The sequence below is a fragment of the Lithobates pipiens genome, unplaced genomic scaffold (assembly GCF_037356315.1).
Source record: "Lithobates pipiens isolate NorthernLeopardFrog02 unplaced genomic scaffold, aLitPip1_a1.2 Scaffold_27, whole genome shotgun sequence".
NCBI lineage: Eukaryota > Metazoa > Chordata > Amphibia > Anura > Ranidae > Lithobates > Lithobates pipiens.
In genome coordinates this window covers 3,415,458-3,434,109 of record NW_027507788.1, presented here as the reverse complement: position 1 = coordinate 3,434,109, position 18,652 = coordinate 3,415,458, and the positions used below count along the sequence as shown (strand labels likewise).

The window sequence follows — 18,652 nt, the reverse complement described above, 5'->3', positions numbered from 1 at the left end:
TCCCCACCAATGACTGTCCTATGTGGTGGGGGAGGAGCAACAAGACATCCCCGCTAGTGACTTTTACGTGGGGGGAGGCGCGCAACGCAACAAGGCATCCCCACCAATGACTTGTCCTTAATGGGTGACGCAACAAGGCATCCCCACCAATGACTTGTCCTTAATGGGTGACGCAACAAGGCATCCCCACCAATGACTTGTCCTTAATGGGTGACGCAACAAGGCATCCCCACCAATGACTTGTCCTTAATGGGTGACGCAACAAGGCATCCCCACCAATGACTTGTCCTTAATGGGTGACGCAACAAGGCATCCCCACCAATGACTTGTCCTTAATGGGTGACGCAACAAGGCATCCCCACCAATGACTTGTCCTTAATGGGTGACGCAACAAGGCATCCCCACCAATGACTTGTCCTTAATGGGTGACGCAACAAGGCATCCCCACCAATGACTTGTCCTACTTGTCCTTAATGGGTGACGCAACAAGGCATCCCCACCAATGACTTGTCCTTAATGGGTGACGCAACAAGGCATCCCCACCAATGACTTGTCCTACTTGTCTTTAATGGGTGACGCAACAAGGTATCCCCACCAATGACTGTCCTACATAGTGGGAGCAACAACACTTTTCTATACAATATTGTGCAGCTGCTGCCCCCCCGACAGAGAATACGGCTGTATCCATCTGTACCCCCCAGCCCCCCCCCCCCCGAGATACTGATAAGCTGAAGGACAAGGTGAATAAAACAAATAATATAACCAATGACCTATATCCTGTACACCCCCCCCCCGCCCAATACACAGGAAACCAGTGTATACACACACATAGGGATCCGGTTGGCTATAATGAAGAATTTCTGGGAATAATCATTGCAAAGGACAATGGGAGGTAAGTGCACCGAGATGATTGCAATGACCCAGAATCCCTCCACTCACCTCCCACGGTCCTTTGCAGTAGACTAATCCCGGAGTTCCCCTTTAAGGGCTGTGCTCGGGGGGGGAGGGCACACAAGTCATCCATCTTCACCATTCTGACACGGCGTGGGGGCGGGGCTGAGATATTAATAAAATGTGTTAATCTTTATAGACAATTTTATATATACGCAGGCTCAATAAATATACATGGCCTGCGTACGGGCAGCAGCTGCGCGTTCAGTGTGCGCCGGTGGCAGAAAACGGTTCTCAAAGAGCCGTCAATTTTGCTAAAACCGGAGCAGATAGAATGCGGAGCGGCTCTGCATAGAGCAGCCAATCGGCTTCCACCTTCAACTTGTTCACTTTAAGCTTTGAAAATGAAAAAAAAAAAAAAAAGTTTAATAATCGCTGCACAGCCGGTCGCAGGATCTGTGAAAAGGACGAAGGTCTACGTCCTCCGACCCGGGATAATTATTAATATATTACAAATAGAATGAGACTTCAAATTAAGAATTCTAAAAAAAAAAGGTAACTGAAATAAAATGTGCGTAGAAGACATTGGACATCATGTCGCTGACACCCCCACCCCACCCCACCCCCCCCCCCAAAAAAAATTAAAAAGAACCCCCCCACCCCCCTAAAAAAAAAAAAAAAAAAACCCAAAACAAATAAAAAAAAACAAAAATAAAACAAAAAACACCCCCCAAAAAAACACACACAATCAAATAAGGATTTCTCTTTGTTGGTTCAGTTCTTACATTCTTCAGTGTCAGTCTACAATTTTATTTTATTTTTTTTGGATACAAAGAAACAACCAATAGAATTGGTCACAGACAATGCAAATGTTTCACATTTTCAATGTTTTTTTGTTTGTTTTGCTTTCACGATTCCCGCCCATAAAAGGCGGAGCTTCATACAGTAAATTATGGAGGACGACAATCCCGCATCTGCTGCTGACATTTAAAATCTAACAATATAAAAATAGCAGTTTTATTTTTTTGCAAGAGTTTTGTAGATGGACCTGTAAGAGTTTATTGAGCCGCGCGTCGAATGTCGCCTCAGACGCCGTTTCCCGATCTCTCTCTCGGACACGGGAAGTTTTAAAATTTCTCATTAAAATCGCATTTGTGTAAAATATTTTCCTGGTGCCTCCCTGGCAGCATACCAACGGTCGAGGGCGGAGCAACCAACCAACCAACCATTGGTATGCTGCCATGGGTGGGCACCAGGAAAGGGAAAATGACGGAAAGGAGAAATATTCAATTTTCCGCCTTTGTTCAGACTGATAATAAATAAATAGGATGGAGGAGGAAGCGACAGAGATCGGGTACCGCGAGAAATAAAGATCTTCCCGCGTCCGATCGCCTTCCCGCACGCGGCTCAATAATCTCATTACAGCAGGAAATCTGCAGAATTCACACACACATCATCATACGATCGTTCCTCCTGTCCCCAGACTTCATTCATGCCTTATCTATAGATTCTATAACATGGTGCCGGAATACTGAGTGGAGAGAAGAGCGTTAGAAAAACATATTTTTTTCTTTATTTTTTTTTAAAAGATTTTGTTCACAAAAATAGAATATACACGATTTCATTTATAAATAGAATTAAGCTTATAGAGAACCCCTCCCCTCCCCTCCCCTCCCCCCCCCAGATAACATTTATTATTCGTAACTTTTCAAGTCTTTGCTTGTTCCCAATGAGCCACCAGAAAGCAGCGCCACCGCTGCGTACATGCAAGTATTACTATCCCTCTCACCACCCTTTTGTTACATATGTACACCCCCTGCTGGGCGCCGTACCGCTAAATACCAGCCAATCGGGGGGAGTTCGATTGGGGCTTTACCGAAAAGCCCGCCAAAAAAAGCGACCAATCGGCAGCAAGCTTGTTCCTGGTCTTCTGCGAGGAAACGCTTGCCATACAGGGGCCCGGGGCAAGTCGTCCAATCGATGGATGACATATCGGTCATTGAACGTTACATTTTTAGCGATTTCTTCCACGAGAAATTAGGGAAATCAAGAGCCAGCTTTAAAATTAGGGAAGCTTTTCTTATTACCGTTACAACCCCCCCCCCCCTTTTATGGAGAGTCACCCCACCCCCCACCTTCTACGTCTGCAGGACCCCCATCCGTGATCCAGTGTGACGCTCTCCCTCCATTATCATTACAACACAAAGTTTCTGCTCCCGCTGGACTTTAGAGGAAAGAATCTTTAACATCATTTAAAAAAATAAACTTCAATCATTTTTTCCCCCCCATCTAATAAATCTTCTGCTCTTGTTTAAACTTTGGATAGTGAAAACTTTTTTTTTTCTGCCAGTAAATCTCTTATACCGCCCACTTCCTGTTTCCTGTCTGGTCATTGGCCTAGGCTTATGACATCATGCGCAGCTCTCTCAATGCCGCGTGCACGCGATCAGAAATTCGGCCAGCAAAAGTCTGATGAGAGCGTTTTCGTCTGAAAATGCGACCGTATGTAGGCTCCATCGGACTTTTGCTGGCAAAAGCTTGAGAGCAGGTTCTCAATTTTTCCGACAGGAGAAGTTTCTATCGGAAATTTCGACCGTCTGTACCAATTACGGCGTGCAAAATTCCTATGCATGCTCAGAAACAATTTGACGCATGCTGGGAAGCATTGAACTTCCTTTTCTCGGCTCGTCGTAACGTTGTACGTCGCCGCGTTCTTGATGATCGAAATTTCCGAGAACTTTTGTGTGACCGTGTGTATGCAAGCCAAGCCATTTATATATATATATATATATATATATAAATCTTATATTTTTTTTATATATTTATATTATACACACACAGGTTTTTGACATGGACAAGCCATGACTTATATCAGTACATATGCACGCTGGTCGTGTGTAGTGTCATAAATGGCATACTTTGATGTATACTGTATCAGTTGTTAAATTGATCTCATGCCCATTTGTTTTTAATATGCTGTAATTATATATATATTATTTATTTTAGAATACAAATGGAACAGCTGATACAGTATTGTACATACAGCAAAATAGGCCATATATGACACTGCCCAGGCCGGGTTCCACATGCGCTATTATAATGCTTGGCTTTGTCCATGCCAAAACCTAGAACTGGGATAAAGCCAACGCATTTTGATTTCAAAATGTGTCAGTTCCATCCCAACTCAGGGCTTTGCCATGGACAATCCCAGAGTTATATTAGTGCATATGTACCACCCTGGCCTGGGTAGTGTCATAAATGGGCTATTTTCATGTTTGTATCGGCTAATAAATTGATCTTATGCCCACTTTTTTATTTTGATTTGTTATTATGGTTTTGTTTCTTATGCCCGCTGTAAATAAAAAGAATGATATTATGTTAAAGATTTTTTTTTTGCCTCTAAAGCCCCCATAGGAATAGAAACTTTGTATTATTAGTTAAATGGGGGGTGATGGCGAATTACCACATTGTGCCACCGCTGTATCTCTAGTATGTTTACCACCATTATCATGGCTGCCCCCCCCCGGATACGAGTCTGAGAGTACAAACTGGCTGTAAGTGAGTTCAATAAATCAGAACTCGCCCTAGAGGAAGCGGCATGTCATAGTCTGGATCACTGGATGGTCATTAAGCTGCTTGACCCCAGATGGGCGTCCCACCTAGACCCCGTCCAATGGGCATCTCCACCTAGACCCCCCCTCCAATGGGCATCCACCACCTAGACCCCCCCTCCAATGGGCATCCCCCACCTAGACCCCCCCTCCAATGGGCATCCCCCACCTAGATCCCCCCAATGGGCATCCACCACCTAGACCCCCCCTCCAATGGGCATCCCCCACCTAGACCCCCCCTCCAATGGGCATCCCCCACCTAGATCCCCCCAATGGGCATCCCCCACCTAGATCCCCCCTCCAATGGGCATCCCCCACCTAGATCCCCCCAATGGGCATCCCCCACCTAGATCCCCCCTCCAATGGGCATCCCCCACCTAGATCCCCCCTCCAATGGGCATCCCCCACCTAGATTCCCCCCTCCAATGGGCATCCCCACCTAGATTCCCCCCTCCAATGGGCATCCCCACCTATATCCCCGCTCCAATGGGCATCCCACCTAGAGGCGATTCAGTTCGCATTGTGCGCTATACAAGTATTTCATTCATTCATTCATCCAATGGGCATCCCCCACCTAGATCCCCCCCCTCCAATGGGCATCCCCACCTAGATCCCCCCCCTCCAATGGGCATCCCCACCTAGATCCCCCCCCTCCAATGGGCATCCCCACCTAGATCCCCCCCTCCAATGGGCATCCCCCACCTAGATCCCCCCAATGGGCATCCCCCACCTAGATTCCCCCCTCCAATGGGCATCCCCACCTAGATCCCCCCTCCAATGGGCATCCCCACCTAGATCCCCCCTCCAATGGGCATCCCACCTAGAGGCGATTCAGTTCGCATTGTGCGCTATACAAGTATTTCATTCATTCATTCATCCATCCAATGGGCATCCCCCACCTAGATCCCCCCTCCAATGGGCATCCCCCACCTAGATCCCCGCTCCAATGGGCATCCCACCTAGACCCCCCCCCCTCCCCAATGGGCATCCCACCTAGACCCCCTCCCAATGGGCATCCCACCTTCTAGCTGGTTCTCTGGTTTAAAGTTAAAAAAAAAAAAAAAAAGTGCCATATTTTGGGGAATACGCCAGATTTGGGAAGACGTATTCCCAGCCTATTTGCAAAAACTCCCCCCAAACATTTCCCAGGGGACCTCTTCATGACCGTTTTTAGACTCGGAGTATTGCGTTTTCCCACCATACACATCCTCCATCTTATGCTCTACAACAGTCAAGTCAAACAACACAGTTCCAGTCCCCCTATATAATAATAATAAAAAAAAAAAAAAAAGTATAATAAAACAGTCTTAATAATCGCCTACAAAATATGTCAATATGACACGTCTGTTACAAAATACAAAAAAAGAAGTATTTACAAGTCTGCTGAAACACAAGAGATCTGCAGCATTTCATCAAACAACTTGCAACCCCAGCAGGTTTTTGGTAAGTTTTTTGTGACCAACAATGACAAAAAAATAAAATAAAAAAAGCCCTATTTACATGAGCAAAAGGGATAAGGGGATGGTATTTACACCCTTCCACCACTAGAGGGGGCATCTGGTAAAACTGCAAAAAGCATGCGACAGGATTTTGGTTCTGAAGTGCGTTTATTGCAGAGGGAACCCTCAGATTGACTATAAACGTCGTATCAAATGTACGAGTTACAGTGAATAAATATAGAACTTGTAAAATGAAAGTTAGGGAAAAAAAAAAAAAAAAAATGGACGTTGTAGTTTCATATTTTTCTGTGTTATTGTCCTCGTCCTAAAGGCTATAACTGAACAGTCCCTTTAGATTGGATGAAAAATTGGCATGTCCTTGTCGGGGAGATTTTAAATTCCTCCCCTCCTCCCCCCCCCCCCCCCCCCCCCCCCCCGCGTGATATGCATCACCTGGACAGGAAGTGAGGGGAATCCTCCCAATGGGGACACACAATGCAGGTTGTGGCTGGATCCCCCCCTCCCCGCCTCAGTAGTTGATGAGCTGTACTTTAACGACACATTAGCCCAGGGGGGTCTCAAACTAGTGGCCCTATATAGTATAGTATTGTACTCTCCTGTAGATGGCGCTGGACACCCATTGGGCTAATGCAGGCGTCTCCTCCAGCTGTTGCGAAACTACAAGTCCCATAAGGTATTGCAAGGCTGACAGTTATAAGCATGGCTCCCAAAGGCAGATGCATGATGGGACTTGTAGTTTTGCAGCAGCTGGAGGAGACGCCTGCATTAGCCCAATGGGTGTCCAGCGCCATCTACAGGAGAGTACAATACTATACTATATTGTCAGAAAAAAAAAAAAAAAACGAATTCTTTTTTTAAATGGTTATTCTGTATTTGTAGTCAGAAGTATCTGAGATGATCCCACTAGTAAAGTTCCATCGAACACAATAAAAAGGATAAAAGTGCTAGCGAAATGCAAAGCTGAATTTTGCATGAAAAATGCCGCAACATGCGCACAGTTTTACCAAGCCCCGCCCCCTCGCGGTCTACAAAGGGCATTCTGCTTTGGCTACGCAATAGAGAGAGGGAGGCCAGCTGATTAATGGGGGGGGGGGAGGGGTTTAATGAAACAATAGAAGGCCACCAAGGTAAGAAAAAAATAAAAATTGGCCCTACAAATTCTACTTCTTTATATACAGAAATGGCTTTAAAGTCCAAACTAAGAAAGGAGCAGCAAAGAACGAGCGAGAACTTCCCAATATTACGAGTGATGGAGATGTGCACAGTGTAGTAAATCTGAGTCACACCTGGACCACACGGGGGGCGTCTTTCTGTGCGGCTTCAGGGACCCATTCGCGCTATGGCGCCGCAGTTTACCGCAACACACTCGGCATCCATTGCTGCAGTGCCAGTCATTAAGAATGCCAACCCAACACACTAGCGCACCATAGGGACTTTCCTTTCCGAATGTTGCAACACATTTCAGATTGTTGGGGACGTTTTGGCGGCCTGTTATTTTCAAGAGGTGGCCGTATTGCAACTTGCAGTAACTTGTGTGTCAATGCATCATAGAAAAGTAAATGGGCCCCAACATACTGGCACTGAAAGACGCCTTCTGATTGGCTGCCATGGTTTACTGAACTTTACTGGCTGCTCCAGACATTAGAAAGCTGTTGGCATTTTATCCTTAACGGTTCTCAACCCTGTCCTCAAATACCCCCAAACAGGCCGTGTTTGAGGGTTTCTCCTTCATCTTGCACAGGAGCTTTCAATCAGAGTTAATGGCTTGGTATTTTGGACAGATGTTTTATCTCCCAAAACCGAAATTAAAAACAGAAATTCCCAAAACATGGCCTGGTTGGGGGGTACTTGAGGACAGGACTGAGAACCACTTGTATTTAGAGATTCAGGCCAAAGCAGATCTATTGTCTTGTATATGGCGGTGTGGATCTGTCCAATGTGCCGAGAACCACACAGTTCATAAATGTTTAGATTGATTCATGAAGAGTCATGTCTTTTGTTTGGCCTGAATCTCCTAGAGCAGTGATGGCAAACCTTGGCACCCCAGATGTTTTGGAACTACATTTCCCATGATGCTCTACTACACTGTAGAGTGGATAAGCATCATGGGAAATGTAGTTCCAAAACATCTGGGTGCCAAGGTTCGCCATCACTGTCCTAGAGTTATGTCTGTTATGGGCTGTGAGGATACATTGTCCCAGGGCTCCTACTACCCACATACGATACCCAAGACTATGCGCCCGCCGAGGAGCTCCAAGACTATGCGCCCGCCGAGGAGCTCCAAGACTATGCACCGGTGGAAGAGCTCCAAGACTATGCGCCGGTGGTGCATCGTAACAAGAACAAGGGGCGCTCTGGACTCTCCAATGCTGGAAGCCTGGCCTGGTGGAGGAGCTCCAAGACTATGCGCCGGTGGAAGAGCTCCAAGACTATGCGCCGGTGGAAGAGCTCCAAGACTATGCGCCGGTGGAAGAGCTCCAAGACTATGCGCCGGTGGAAGAGCTCCAAGACTATGCGCCGGTGGAAGAGCTCCAAGACTATGCGCCGGTGGAAGAGCTCCAAGACTATGCGCCGGTGGAAGAGCTCCAAGACTATGCGCCGGTGGAAGAGCTCCAAGACTATGCGCCGGTGGAAGAGCTCCAAGACTATGCCCCGGTGGAAGAGCTCCAAGACTATGCGCCGGTGGAAGAGCTCCAAGACTATGCGCCGGTGGAAGAGCTCCAAGACTATGCGCCGGTGGAAGAGCTCCAAGACTATGCGCCGGTGGAAGAGCTCCAAGACTATGCGCCGGTGGAAGAGCTCCAAGACTAGCGCCGGTGGAAGAGCTCCAAGACTATGCGCCGGTGGAAGAGCTCCAAGACTATGCGCCGGTGGAAGAGCTCCAAGACTATGCGCCGGTGGAAGAGCTCCAAGACTATGCGCCGGTGGAAGAGCTCCAAGACTATGCGCCGGTGGAAGAGCTCCAAGACTATGCGCCGGTGGAAGAGCTCCAAGACTATGCGCCGGTGGAAGAGCTCCAAGGACTATGCGCCGGTGGAAGAGCTCCAAGACTATGCGCCGGTGGAGGAGCTCCAAGACTATGCGCCGGTGGAGGAGCTCCAAGGACTATGCGCCGGTGGAAGAACTCCAAGACTATGCGCCGGTGGAAGAGCTCCAAGACTATGCGCCGGTGGTGCATCGTAACAAGAACAAGGGGTGCTCTGGGCTCTCCAATGCTGGAAGCCTGGCCTGGTGGTGGAGCTCCAAGATGGTGCGCCGGCGGAGGAGCTCCAAGACGGTGCATCGTAATGAGAACAAGGTGCGCTCTCTGGGCTCTCCAATGCTGGAAGCCTGGCCTGGTGGTGGAGCTCCAAGATGGTGCGCCGGCGGAGGAGCTCCAAGACGGTGCATCGTAATGAGAACAAGGTGCGCTCTCTGGGCTCTCCAATGCTGGAAGCCTGGCCATGGTGGTGGAGCGCCAAGACTCTGCGCCAGCGTTGGAGCTCCTGAGACAACTGCCAATACATTGTATGGGCAGTAGGACACCCCTGAGACAAAGTTTCAGAGCGCCAACTGACTATACATTGACTCGCAGCCCCTACTTTGTCTTAGGGGTCCAACCGCCAATTCATTGCCTCAGGGGTCCAATGTAAAGTACAGAAACCATAGCGTTAGGATTTTTGCACTGACTGCCAGCAGTCCTTTGCATGGATAAAGTAAGTACTATAGTAGGTGTAAAAATGGGAGAGCGGAACAAACGAATGTTACGCAACGAGAACCTTAAGATTTTACGTTTTTAAAAGACAAGAAGCAAGTTAAACCCAAAAGCGGACATTTCAGTCTTGCACCACCACCATGAAAGTGTACCTGTCTCTTATGCTCTATAGCAGGGGTCTCCAAACTTTCTCAACAAAGGGCCAGATTACTGTCCATCAGACTTTGGGGGGGGTCTGTGACCATTGAAAGTATAAAATATCCCAGCATCAGTGGGAGGAATAGAGCACCATTGTTGGTGTCATTGGGAGGAGCTGTGCACCATTGTTGGTGCCATTGGGAGAAATGTTGCCCCTTCGTTTGTGTTGGTGGGGGGAATTTTGCACCATTGTTTGTGTGAGTGTATGAAATATTTCCCCAATGGCTGGAAAAAAACTAAATAGAAAAAAAACATGTAAAGGGCCACATCCAGCCCCTGGGCCACAGTTTGGAGACCACTGCTTTATAGTATTGGCCAGTTTGCATGGAACCATTAAATTGTCCAATCAGATCAGCAGGTAGCATTGCACTGATCTTCTATAGACCAATTTGTCGCCACCATTGTACAACCAGATGGTGCGTTTTTATACAAGTTTTGTGTTGACCTTTTGAAAAATAAAAAAGAAAAGAAATGCTGCAACATTGCATTTCCTTTTTTTTTTGTTTTCTACTCGGCCTTCTATTGGTCCAGCTGAACTGGTGGACTCTTTCAGAGATTCAGCTAACAAAATGGCCATCCGCATTGATTCCAGGTACACGGGTCCATCCATTACAGACACATTAGGTGTCATTTCCTGACCCAAGCGCGGCAGACAAAGAAGCTCTAATTTTAAGCCTAGTTACGTTATCGACAAATCACCCGCCGCACTCCCCCCCTCCCCTCCCTCCAATCGTACGCAGAGAACATTCATCCTCATAAGGCAAGCATATTGCATAGTGTCCCCAACCAGTGCCGTCTACAGCCTCCCCTCCCCCCCCCCCCACCCCACCAGTGTGGAGTGGTGTTCAGCAGCTATGAGGGTCCTGGTCATTGTCACTAGTGTTCAGCAGAGAACGCAAATATATACATATTTATACTAAACATTTCACTTCCCTACGGCCAGATTCCAGCTTCCTTTATGGCAAAGTTTAGCCTGAAACACTGTTGGGGGGGGGCGATGGGATGTAAAATTGGGGTTAAGCGTTCACACTTTGGCCCAGCCAATAGGGCAAAGCCAATTTTCCTAAAGGATTCCGATTTTTGTCGTGATTGACTTTTTTTTTTTTTTTTTTTTGGAGAATTGTGGTATTATATCTCACAGGGGCTCCGAAGGTTGGTCCTGGCACCCCCCTCGGAGTCCTGCAGGCCCTCTACTATATCAGTCCACCCCACCGGCTGCATCTACAGTATGAAGGAGTCTACGGGGGAGGGCATGTCCCCTGCAAGATACAATACACACACAGAGACATTCTACTTCACGAACGACCAAGAGGGTGAACGATCGGTCTTGGGCCAGAACGACCATCACTGTTATAATACTTGTAGTTGTGTGTGGATCAGGTGACGGCACGGTCTAGCCGGGAGGGGGAGGGGGGGGGGGGCTGCTCCCGGTGAACTTTTTAGGTGGCGTTCTAAAACCGTCATCCTAAGGAGAGAACAAGGGGGGGCGCTCTGGCCTCTCCAATGCTGGAAGCCTGGCCTCTATACAGATTGGTGGCTCAGGAGGGGGAAGGCACATATCAAACAGCACTTGTTTGGTTTTTTTCTGTCTTGAAGAATTCTAACGACAGAGTTTTCTGTAGAAGAATAGACATTTACAGCACCAAATAAATGGAGGGAGGTCTGGAGGCCGTCCTGGGAATCCTCCAAGATAGTCTCTGATTTGTCCACAATCTCGGCTTCAGGAAGGGAAAAAAAAAAAGAAAAAAAGTTTTTTTTTTTCACGATAGCGTCCCTTATCAACTGATGGCGCTGTCTCCTTCGCCGTCCTTATCGGACTCGTCCTGCATCTCGTCTGAGTTCCCTGAGTCGCTGCTGGCCACGGAACTTGTGGACGGAGAATTTCTGAAACAAAGAAACGGAAATGTGAGTCCTTTGTATTCCATCTCATGGAAACAATACAACACTAGTGATTGGATAGGCTGCGTTCTCAGTGATGTCACCGCTCTCTAGTGAATGGATAGGCTGCATTCTCAGTGATGTCACCGCTCTCTAGTGATTGGATAGGCTGCATTCTCAGTGATGTCACCGCTCTCTAGTGATTGGATAGGCTGCATTCTCTGATGTCACCGCTCTCTAGTGAATGGATAGGCTGCATTCTCTGATGTCACCGCTCTCTAGTGAATGGATAGGCTGCATTCTCAGTGATGTCACCGCTCTCTAGTGAATGGATAGGCTACATTCTCAATGATGTCACCGCTCTCTAGTGATTGGATAGGCTGCATTATCAGTGACGTCACCGCTCTCTAGTGATTGGATAGGCTGCATTCCCAGTGATGTCACTGCTCTCTAGTGATTGGATAGGCTGCTTTCTCAGTAATGTCACCGCTCTCTAGTGAATGGATAGGCTGCATTCTCAGTGATCTCACCGCTCTCTAGTGAATTGATAGGCTGCATTCTGTGATGTCACCTCTCTCTAGTGAATGGATAGGCTGCATTCTCTGATGTCACCGCTCTCTAGTGAATGGATAGGCCGCATTCTTAGTGATGTCACCGCTCTCTAGTGAGTAGATAGGCTGTGGCATCACTGCTCTCTAGTGATTGGATAGGCTGCACTCTTGGTAATGCTTCTTTTTCCTTTGGTTATAAAAGTTGATTGAAAATAAATTATTCTAGTGAAGGGGCAAGCCTCGGTCTTTTCAATGTCTCTAGTGATCGGGCGGGCTCCTTTTTCAGTATTTTTAGCACATTTGCTTCAATGTTGCGGATTCAGCCTTCACGAAGGAACTCCAACCACAGGGAACCCACCCCCCGATCTTTCAGAACAGTCCCTCTGTATATCCAGACATTGTGACCCATCCCCCTCCCGTGGTGCCCCTCACCTGCCAACCGATCCCTTTATAAGCCTCCGACACGTCTCCATCTGCACATCCAGCCCCCTCTTCATGCTGCACATTTCCATGTATTCGTGGAGATGCCGATTCATGTCGCTTTTTGCCGTCGCCAATTCCAGCTGTAATATGGAAGAAACGTCATACAATGAGCTCTAAAAATTCGTCAATAACAATTATTCTATTGATATTGGCTTTTCAGCATCAATCATTTGCAATCCATCGTTATTGCGGGACGTAGTGCTGATTTTACATCATGCGCCATTCTCATCGGCGGCCATAAAATCAGATAAGATTTGGACAGCCATTCCAAAGTAATGAGAGAGAGTGCGCTGAAGGGCCTTAAGAACGTCCCGCAAGCAACTGAATATTGTCTGAAAATAAAGTGATGTCACCCCAACATGTTTGAGGTGTGGGAGGTGAAAGGGTTAAAAGCCCGCACATCCCTTTCATGGCCATTCTATGTGAAATACACGGCGGGGGGAGGGGGAGCATCTCCGGCTAGAATTCCGTTCTGGTTTTCTCCCATATAACACAGGGAGGTCATAGTAATATATTTAGTATCAGGTGGTCTACGATAGAGATTGGCCTCACCTCGATCTGTCCGATGGTTTCCTGATACTCCTTGTCCCCGCGTTTTCAGGAACGTTTCCGTCTCCTGGATGAGGCTGCCCAGAGTTTCTTCCGGCTAGAAGATACAGACAACGGAACTGGTAAATATTTAGCAGATGAAAAGACACAACGCAGAAAAAAGAAAAAAGACACAACGCAGAAAAAGAGAAAAAGACACAACGCAGAAAAAGAGAAAAAAAGACAACGCAGAAAAGGAGAAAAAAGACAACGCAGAAAAGGAGAAAAGACCAGAAAAAAAAAAAGACAACGCAGAAAAGAAAAGACAACACAGAAAAGAAAAGACAACGCAGAAAAGAAAAGACAACGCAGAAAAGAAAAGACACAACGCAGAAAAGAAAAGACACAACGCAGAAAAGAAAAGACACAACGCAGAAAAGAAAAAGACACCGCAGAAAAGGAGAAAAGACCAGAAAAAAAAAAAAAAAAAAAAAAAAAGACAACGCAGAAAAGAAAAGACAAAAAGACAGCAATCCAAAATGGAGTTATAAATGAGGAATTCTGCTTCCTGTACATGAGACCTAAAATCGTTTTTTTCAATCAATTTAGACTTGCGCACAATCCTGCCCACCAGTCGGACGGCTCATTCACACCAGGGGAGGTGCGTTCGAGCGCATACTTTTTTTTTGCACATTTCTGTGTATCGTGTTTTTTGTTAACGTGCTGATCTATGTTTGTGAAATGTGCAGGAAAAAAAAAAAAAAACAATAATAAAAAAAAAATGCTGGCACTATTTTTTATTGGGCTGGATCAATAAACACAGAGGGGCGGGACCTCAGATCCGGCCATTTTTGGGCTTTCCAAAAACAACACTTTTTTTGTACAGCATCGCTTGGTAGAAAACGTAATACAATCGATGTACAATTCGGCTTTGGGTGTAGCAATTGTTTTTCTGTACAGATAATGCGGCTGCGGGGAAAACTTGCCTCTCCTGGCGCTTCCACAGTCGGCGGGTTGCAGTTTGCGAAATCTTCCCACAGCAGCAGCGTGTCCTCGTTCTCCTCCCACGTTAAACTGTCGCAGTCGTCATCGAAGTCGTACGTCTCTCGCCTAGAAAATAAACGACAAAATGATCCAAAATTTTATTAAATGGCTGCAGTGATACTTTGTAAACATTCATTCAACCTGGTGAGGATGGGGGGGGTCTGACTTGTCTGCTTCCAGTACACCCACATGGTGGCGCTGTGGTGTCATGGCTCATTACAATCGGCTTGCACATTGTTTGATTAAACAGTCTTTTAGTAGAGAGATCCCAGCAGACAGGCAAGCTACCTTACCAACATAACTAAGCTTTTATGATAGCCCCCCACTGCTAGGCACAAGGGAGAGCGTTGCCCCACCGCCGGGCATCAGAGCGAGGGTGACCCCCGCCGCTGAGTGTCACTGCGAGGCAGGGCGTGCCCCCCCACTGCTGGACGTCAGTGCGAGGGAGGGAGCCCCCCCCACCACCGCTGGACGTCAGTGCGAGGGAGGGAGCCCCCCACCACCGCTGGACGTCAGTGCGAGGGAGGGAGAGCCCCCCCCCCACCGCTGGACGTCAGTGCGAGGGAGGGAGAGCCCCCCCCCACCGCTGGACGTCAGTGCGAGGGAGGGAGAGCCCCCCCCCACCGCTGGACGTCAGTGCGAGGGAGGGAGAGCCCCCCCCCACCGCTGGACGTCAGTGCAAGGGAGGGAGAGCCCCCCCCCCACCGCTGGACGTCAGTGCGAGGGAGGGAGAGCCCCCCCCCACCGCTGGACGTCAGTGCGAGGGAGGGAGAGCCCCCCCCACCGCTGGACGTCAGTGCGAGGGAGGGAGAGCCCCCCCCACCGCTGGACGTCAGTGCGAGGGAGGGAGAGCCCCCCCCACCGCTGGACGTCAGTGCGAGGGAGGGAGAGCCCCCCCCACCACCGCTGGACGTCAGTGCGAGGGAGGGAGAGCCCCCCCACCGCTGGACGTCAGTGCGAGGGAGAGAGAGCCCCCCCCCACCACAGCTGGACGTCAGTGCGAGGGAGGGAGAGCCCCCCCCACCGCTGGACGTCAGTGCGAGGGAGGGAGAGCCCCCCCCACCGCTGGACGTCAGTGCGAGGGAGGGAGAGCCCCCCCCACCGCTGGACGTCAGTGCGAGGGAGAGAGAGCCCCCCCGCCACTGGACGTCAGTGCGAGGGAGAGAGAGCCCCCCCCACCGCCGCTGGACGTCAGTGCGAGGGAGAGAGAGCCCCCCCCCCCGCCGCTGGACGTCAGTGCGAGGGAGAGAGAGCTCCCCCCCACCACCGCTGGACGTCAGTGCGAGGGAGGGAGAGCCCCCCCCCACCACCGCTGGACGTCAGTGCGAGGGAGGGAGAGCCCCCCCCACCGCTGGACGTCAGTGCGAGAGAGAGAGCGCCCCCCCCACCACCGCTGGACGTCAGTGCGAGGGAGAGAGAGCCCCCCCCCGCCGCTGGACGTCAGTGCGAGGGAGAGAGAGCCCCCCCCGCCGCTGGACGTCAGTGCGAGGGAGAGAGAGCCCCCCCCGCCGCTGGACGTCAGTGCGAGGGAGAGAGAGCCCCCCCCGCCGCTGGACGTCAGTGCGAGGGAGAGAGAGCCCCCCCCCCGCCGCTGGACGTCAGTGCGAGGGAGGGAGAGCCCCCCCCACCACCGCTGGACGTCAGTGCGAGGGAGGGAGAGCCCCCCCCACCACCGCTGGACGTCAGTGCGAGAGAGAGAGAGCCCCCCCCCACCACCGCTGGACGTCAGTGCGAGGGAGGGAGAGCCCCCCCCCTTACCGCTGGACGTCAGTGCGAGGGAGGGAGAGCCCCCCCCCTTACCGCTGGACGTCAGTGAGAGGAATATTGACTCATCACTGGGGTCAGTGGAAAGGATAATGCCCCACCAGCAATAGTAATGGGTAAGACTTGTTTGCTTACATGCCCACAAGGTGGCGCTGTGGTGTAATTGTTGATTTCAATCGGCTTGCACTGCCCAGAGCAGATTGTATTGTTTGTGTGAATCTTCTGCTTCTGTTGCACAGATCTCAGGATGGGGAAATCCCCCCTTTAACTACAAGACTAAACTTCTGTGAGCTTTTCTATGATCGGAAGCACAGATTTCTAGTCCTAACGGTCAGTGTCCAGGTCAGGCTGACTTCATATAGACCATTCCACCCTGAACCCGATACAATCCTCTACTTTCAATCGAGCGACAACAGAAACGCTTCAATGTTTGCAGCATTTCAGTTTTCTGCCTCTTATTACATCTTCACAAAATTTTCAGACACCGAAGCAAAATCCAGGGCTGAACCCGGACCAGGTCCAGTAATCGATCAGAACTGACCCGATTCAGGCCGGGCGCTCCGGTCTCATTTGAGTCAATGCGGATAGAAAACGGTCAGGCTGCATTTATTTTATGAAGGTCGATCGTTATTCGATAGAAAGCCTTTCCCATCTGTGGAGTGGCAGGTTTTGTAGCAAAAAGTATCCCGTTTAAAAATTGAAATAGAAGGTCCCGATATAGCGCGTTTATTTCCGTCTTTGCCCGGCGTTCGGGGCATGACATCAGCACATATGCTGGGCGATTTATTTTAGAACGCCAGGCCCACTCAGCATCTTTCAAACAAGCTCCTCCCTCCCCTCTAACAGACGCAGAGCCGGGATAGAAATCAGACTTGGCTGAGATCTCCAGCTTCACATCCCTTCCCAGGAAAGCCGTCTGGACGGCTGATAATCGCAGGAAACGGCGAATATACAGGCGCTTATCAGGGGCCCTTCACTTCCACTGCAGACTGTCCTCTTACTGCTTTCACACGGGTCCCGGGAGCTTCAAGAAATTCATCTCAAGGTGACCCGACCAGGGGGGTCCAAGCCTCCGAAACAAAAGGGGCCACTTTATTGTCCTTCAGGCTTTAGGTGGGTCCAAACTGTGGCCAGTGGAGGTAGAAAATGCACCATTGTTGGTGTCAGAGAGAGAACAGTGCCCATCCCTGATGTCAGTGGAAGGGATAGTGCCCTAATATTGGTATTGGTAGGAGGCATGGTGCCCTATCATTGGTGTTAATAAGGCACCATTCCGCCCACCAACACCAATGATGGGGCACCATTCCTCCTACCAATACCAACAATAGGGCACCATTCCTCCCAACAATGGGCTGTCATTGCTTCCACCATTGTTGGTATTGGTAGGAGGCATGGTGCCCCATCATTGGTGTTAGTGGGCGGAATGGTGCCTTATTAACACAAATTATGGTATTGGTAGGAGGAATGGTGCCCCATCATTGGTGTTAGTGGGCGGAATGGTGCCTTATTAACACAAATTATGGTATTGGGGCACCATTCCTCCTACCAATACCATAATTTGTGTTAATAAGGCACCATTCCGCCCACTAACACCAATGATGGGGCACCATTCCTCCTACCATCATTGGTGTTAGTGGGAGGAATGGTGCCTTATTGTTGGGGCACAATTCCTCCTACCAATACAAAACAATAGTGGGAGGAATGGCAGCCCAACACCAATGATGGGGCACCATTCCTCCTACCAATACCATCATTTGTGTTAATAAGGCACCATTCCACCCACTAACACCAATGATGGGGCACCATGCCTCCTACCAATACCAACAATAGGGCACCATTCCTCCCAATGATGGGCTGTCATTGCTTCCACCATTGTTGGTATTGGTAGGAGGCATGGTGCCCCATCATTGGTGTTAGTAGGAGGAATGGTGCCTTATTAACACAAATGATGGTATTGGTAGGAGGATTGGTGCCCCATTCATTGGTGTTGGGCTGCTATTCCTCCCACTATTGTTTTGCATTGGTAGGAGGAATTGTGCCCCATCATTGGTGTTGGTGGGAAGAATGGTGCCTTATTGTTGGGGCACAATTCCTCCTACCAATACAAAACAATAGTGGGAGGAATGGCAGCCCAACACCAATGAATGGGGCACCATTCCTCCTACCAATACCATCTTTTGTGTTAGTGGGAGGAATGGTGTTCTATTGTTGGCATTGGTAGGAGAAATGGTGCCCCATCATTGATATTATTAGTGGGAGGAATGGTGCCTTATTGTTGGGGCAGCATTCCTCCTACCAATACAAAATAGTGGGAGGAAAGGCACCCCAACACCAATGATGAGGCACCATTCCTCCTGCTGATACCATAATTTGTGTTAATAAGGCACCATTTCCGCCCACTAACACAAATTATGGTATTGGTAGGAGGAATGGTTCCCCATCATTGGTGTTGGGTGCCTTTCCTCCCACTATTGTTTTGTATTGGTAGAAGGAATGGTGCCCTAACAATAAGGCACCATTCCTCCCACTAATACCACCAATTGTGGGGCA

The 18,652-nt window shown here is 49.1% G+C and overlaps 1 protein-coding gene and 1 long non-coding RNA gene across 2 annotated transcripts in view; both read right to left on the bottom strand.

Annotated features, from left to right (window-relative positions):
* Nucleotides 1-1,645: 1,645 nt before the first annotated feature.
* Nucleotides 1,646-5,127, bottom strand: LOC143933436 (uncharacterized). Its single transcript, XR_013263093.1, has 2 exons — nucleotides 4,911-5,127; nucleotides 1,646-4,578 (listed from the first exon to the last, which is right to left on the bottom strand). It is a non-coding gene; the product is annotated as an uncharacterized LOC143933436 (long non-coding RNA).
* Nucleotides 5,128-8,777: 3,650 nt separating this feature from the next.
* The window catches only part of IFFO2 (intermediate filament family orphan 2), a 93,737-nt gene continuing 83,862 nt past the window's right edge, over nucleotides 8,778-18,652 (bottom strand). Inside the window, 5 exon segments of the mRNA XM_077456334.1 lie at nucleotides 8,778-11,738; nucleotides 12,716-12,846; nucleotides 13,319-13,354; nucleotides 13,356-13,412; nucleotides 14,281-14,404. Coding sequence (XP_077312460.1) covers nucleotides 11,633-11,738; nucleotides 12,716-12,846; nucleotides 13,319-13,354; nucleotides 13,356-13,412; nucleotides 14,281-14,404 — 454 coding nt within the window. The 3' untranslated portion in view covers nucleotides 8,778-11,632.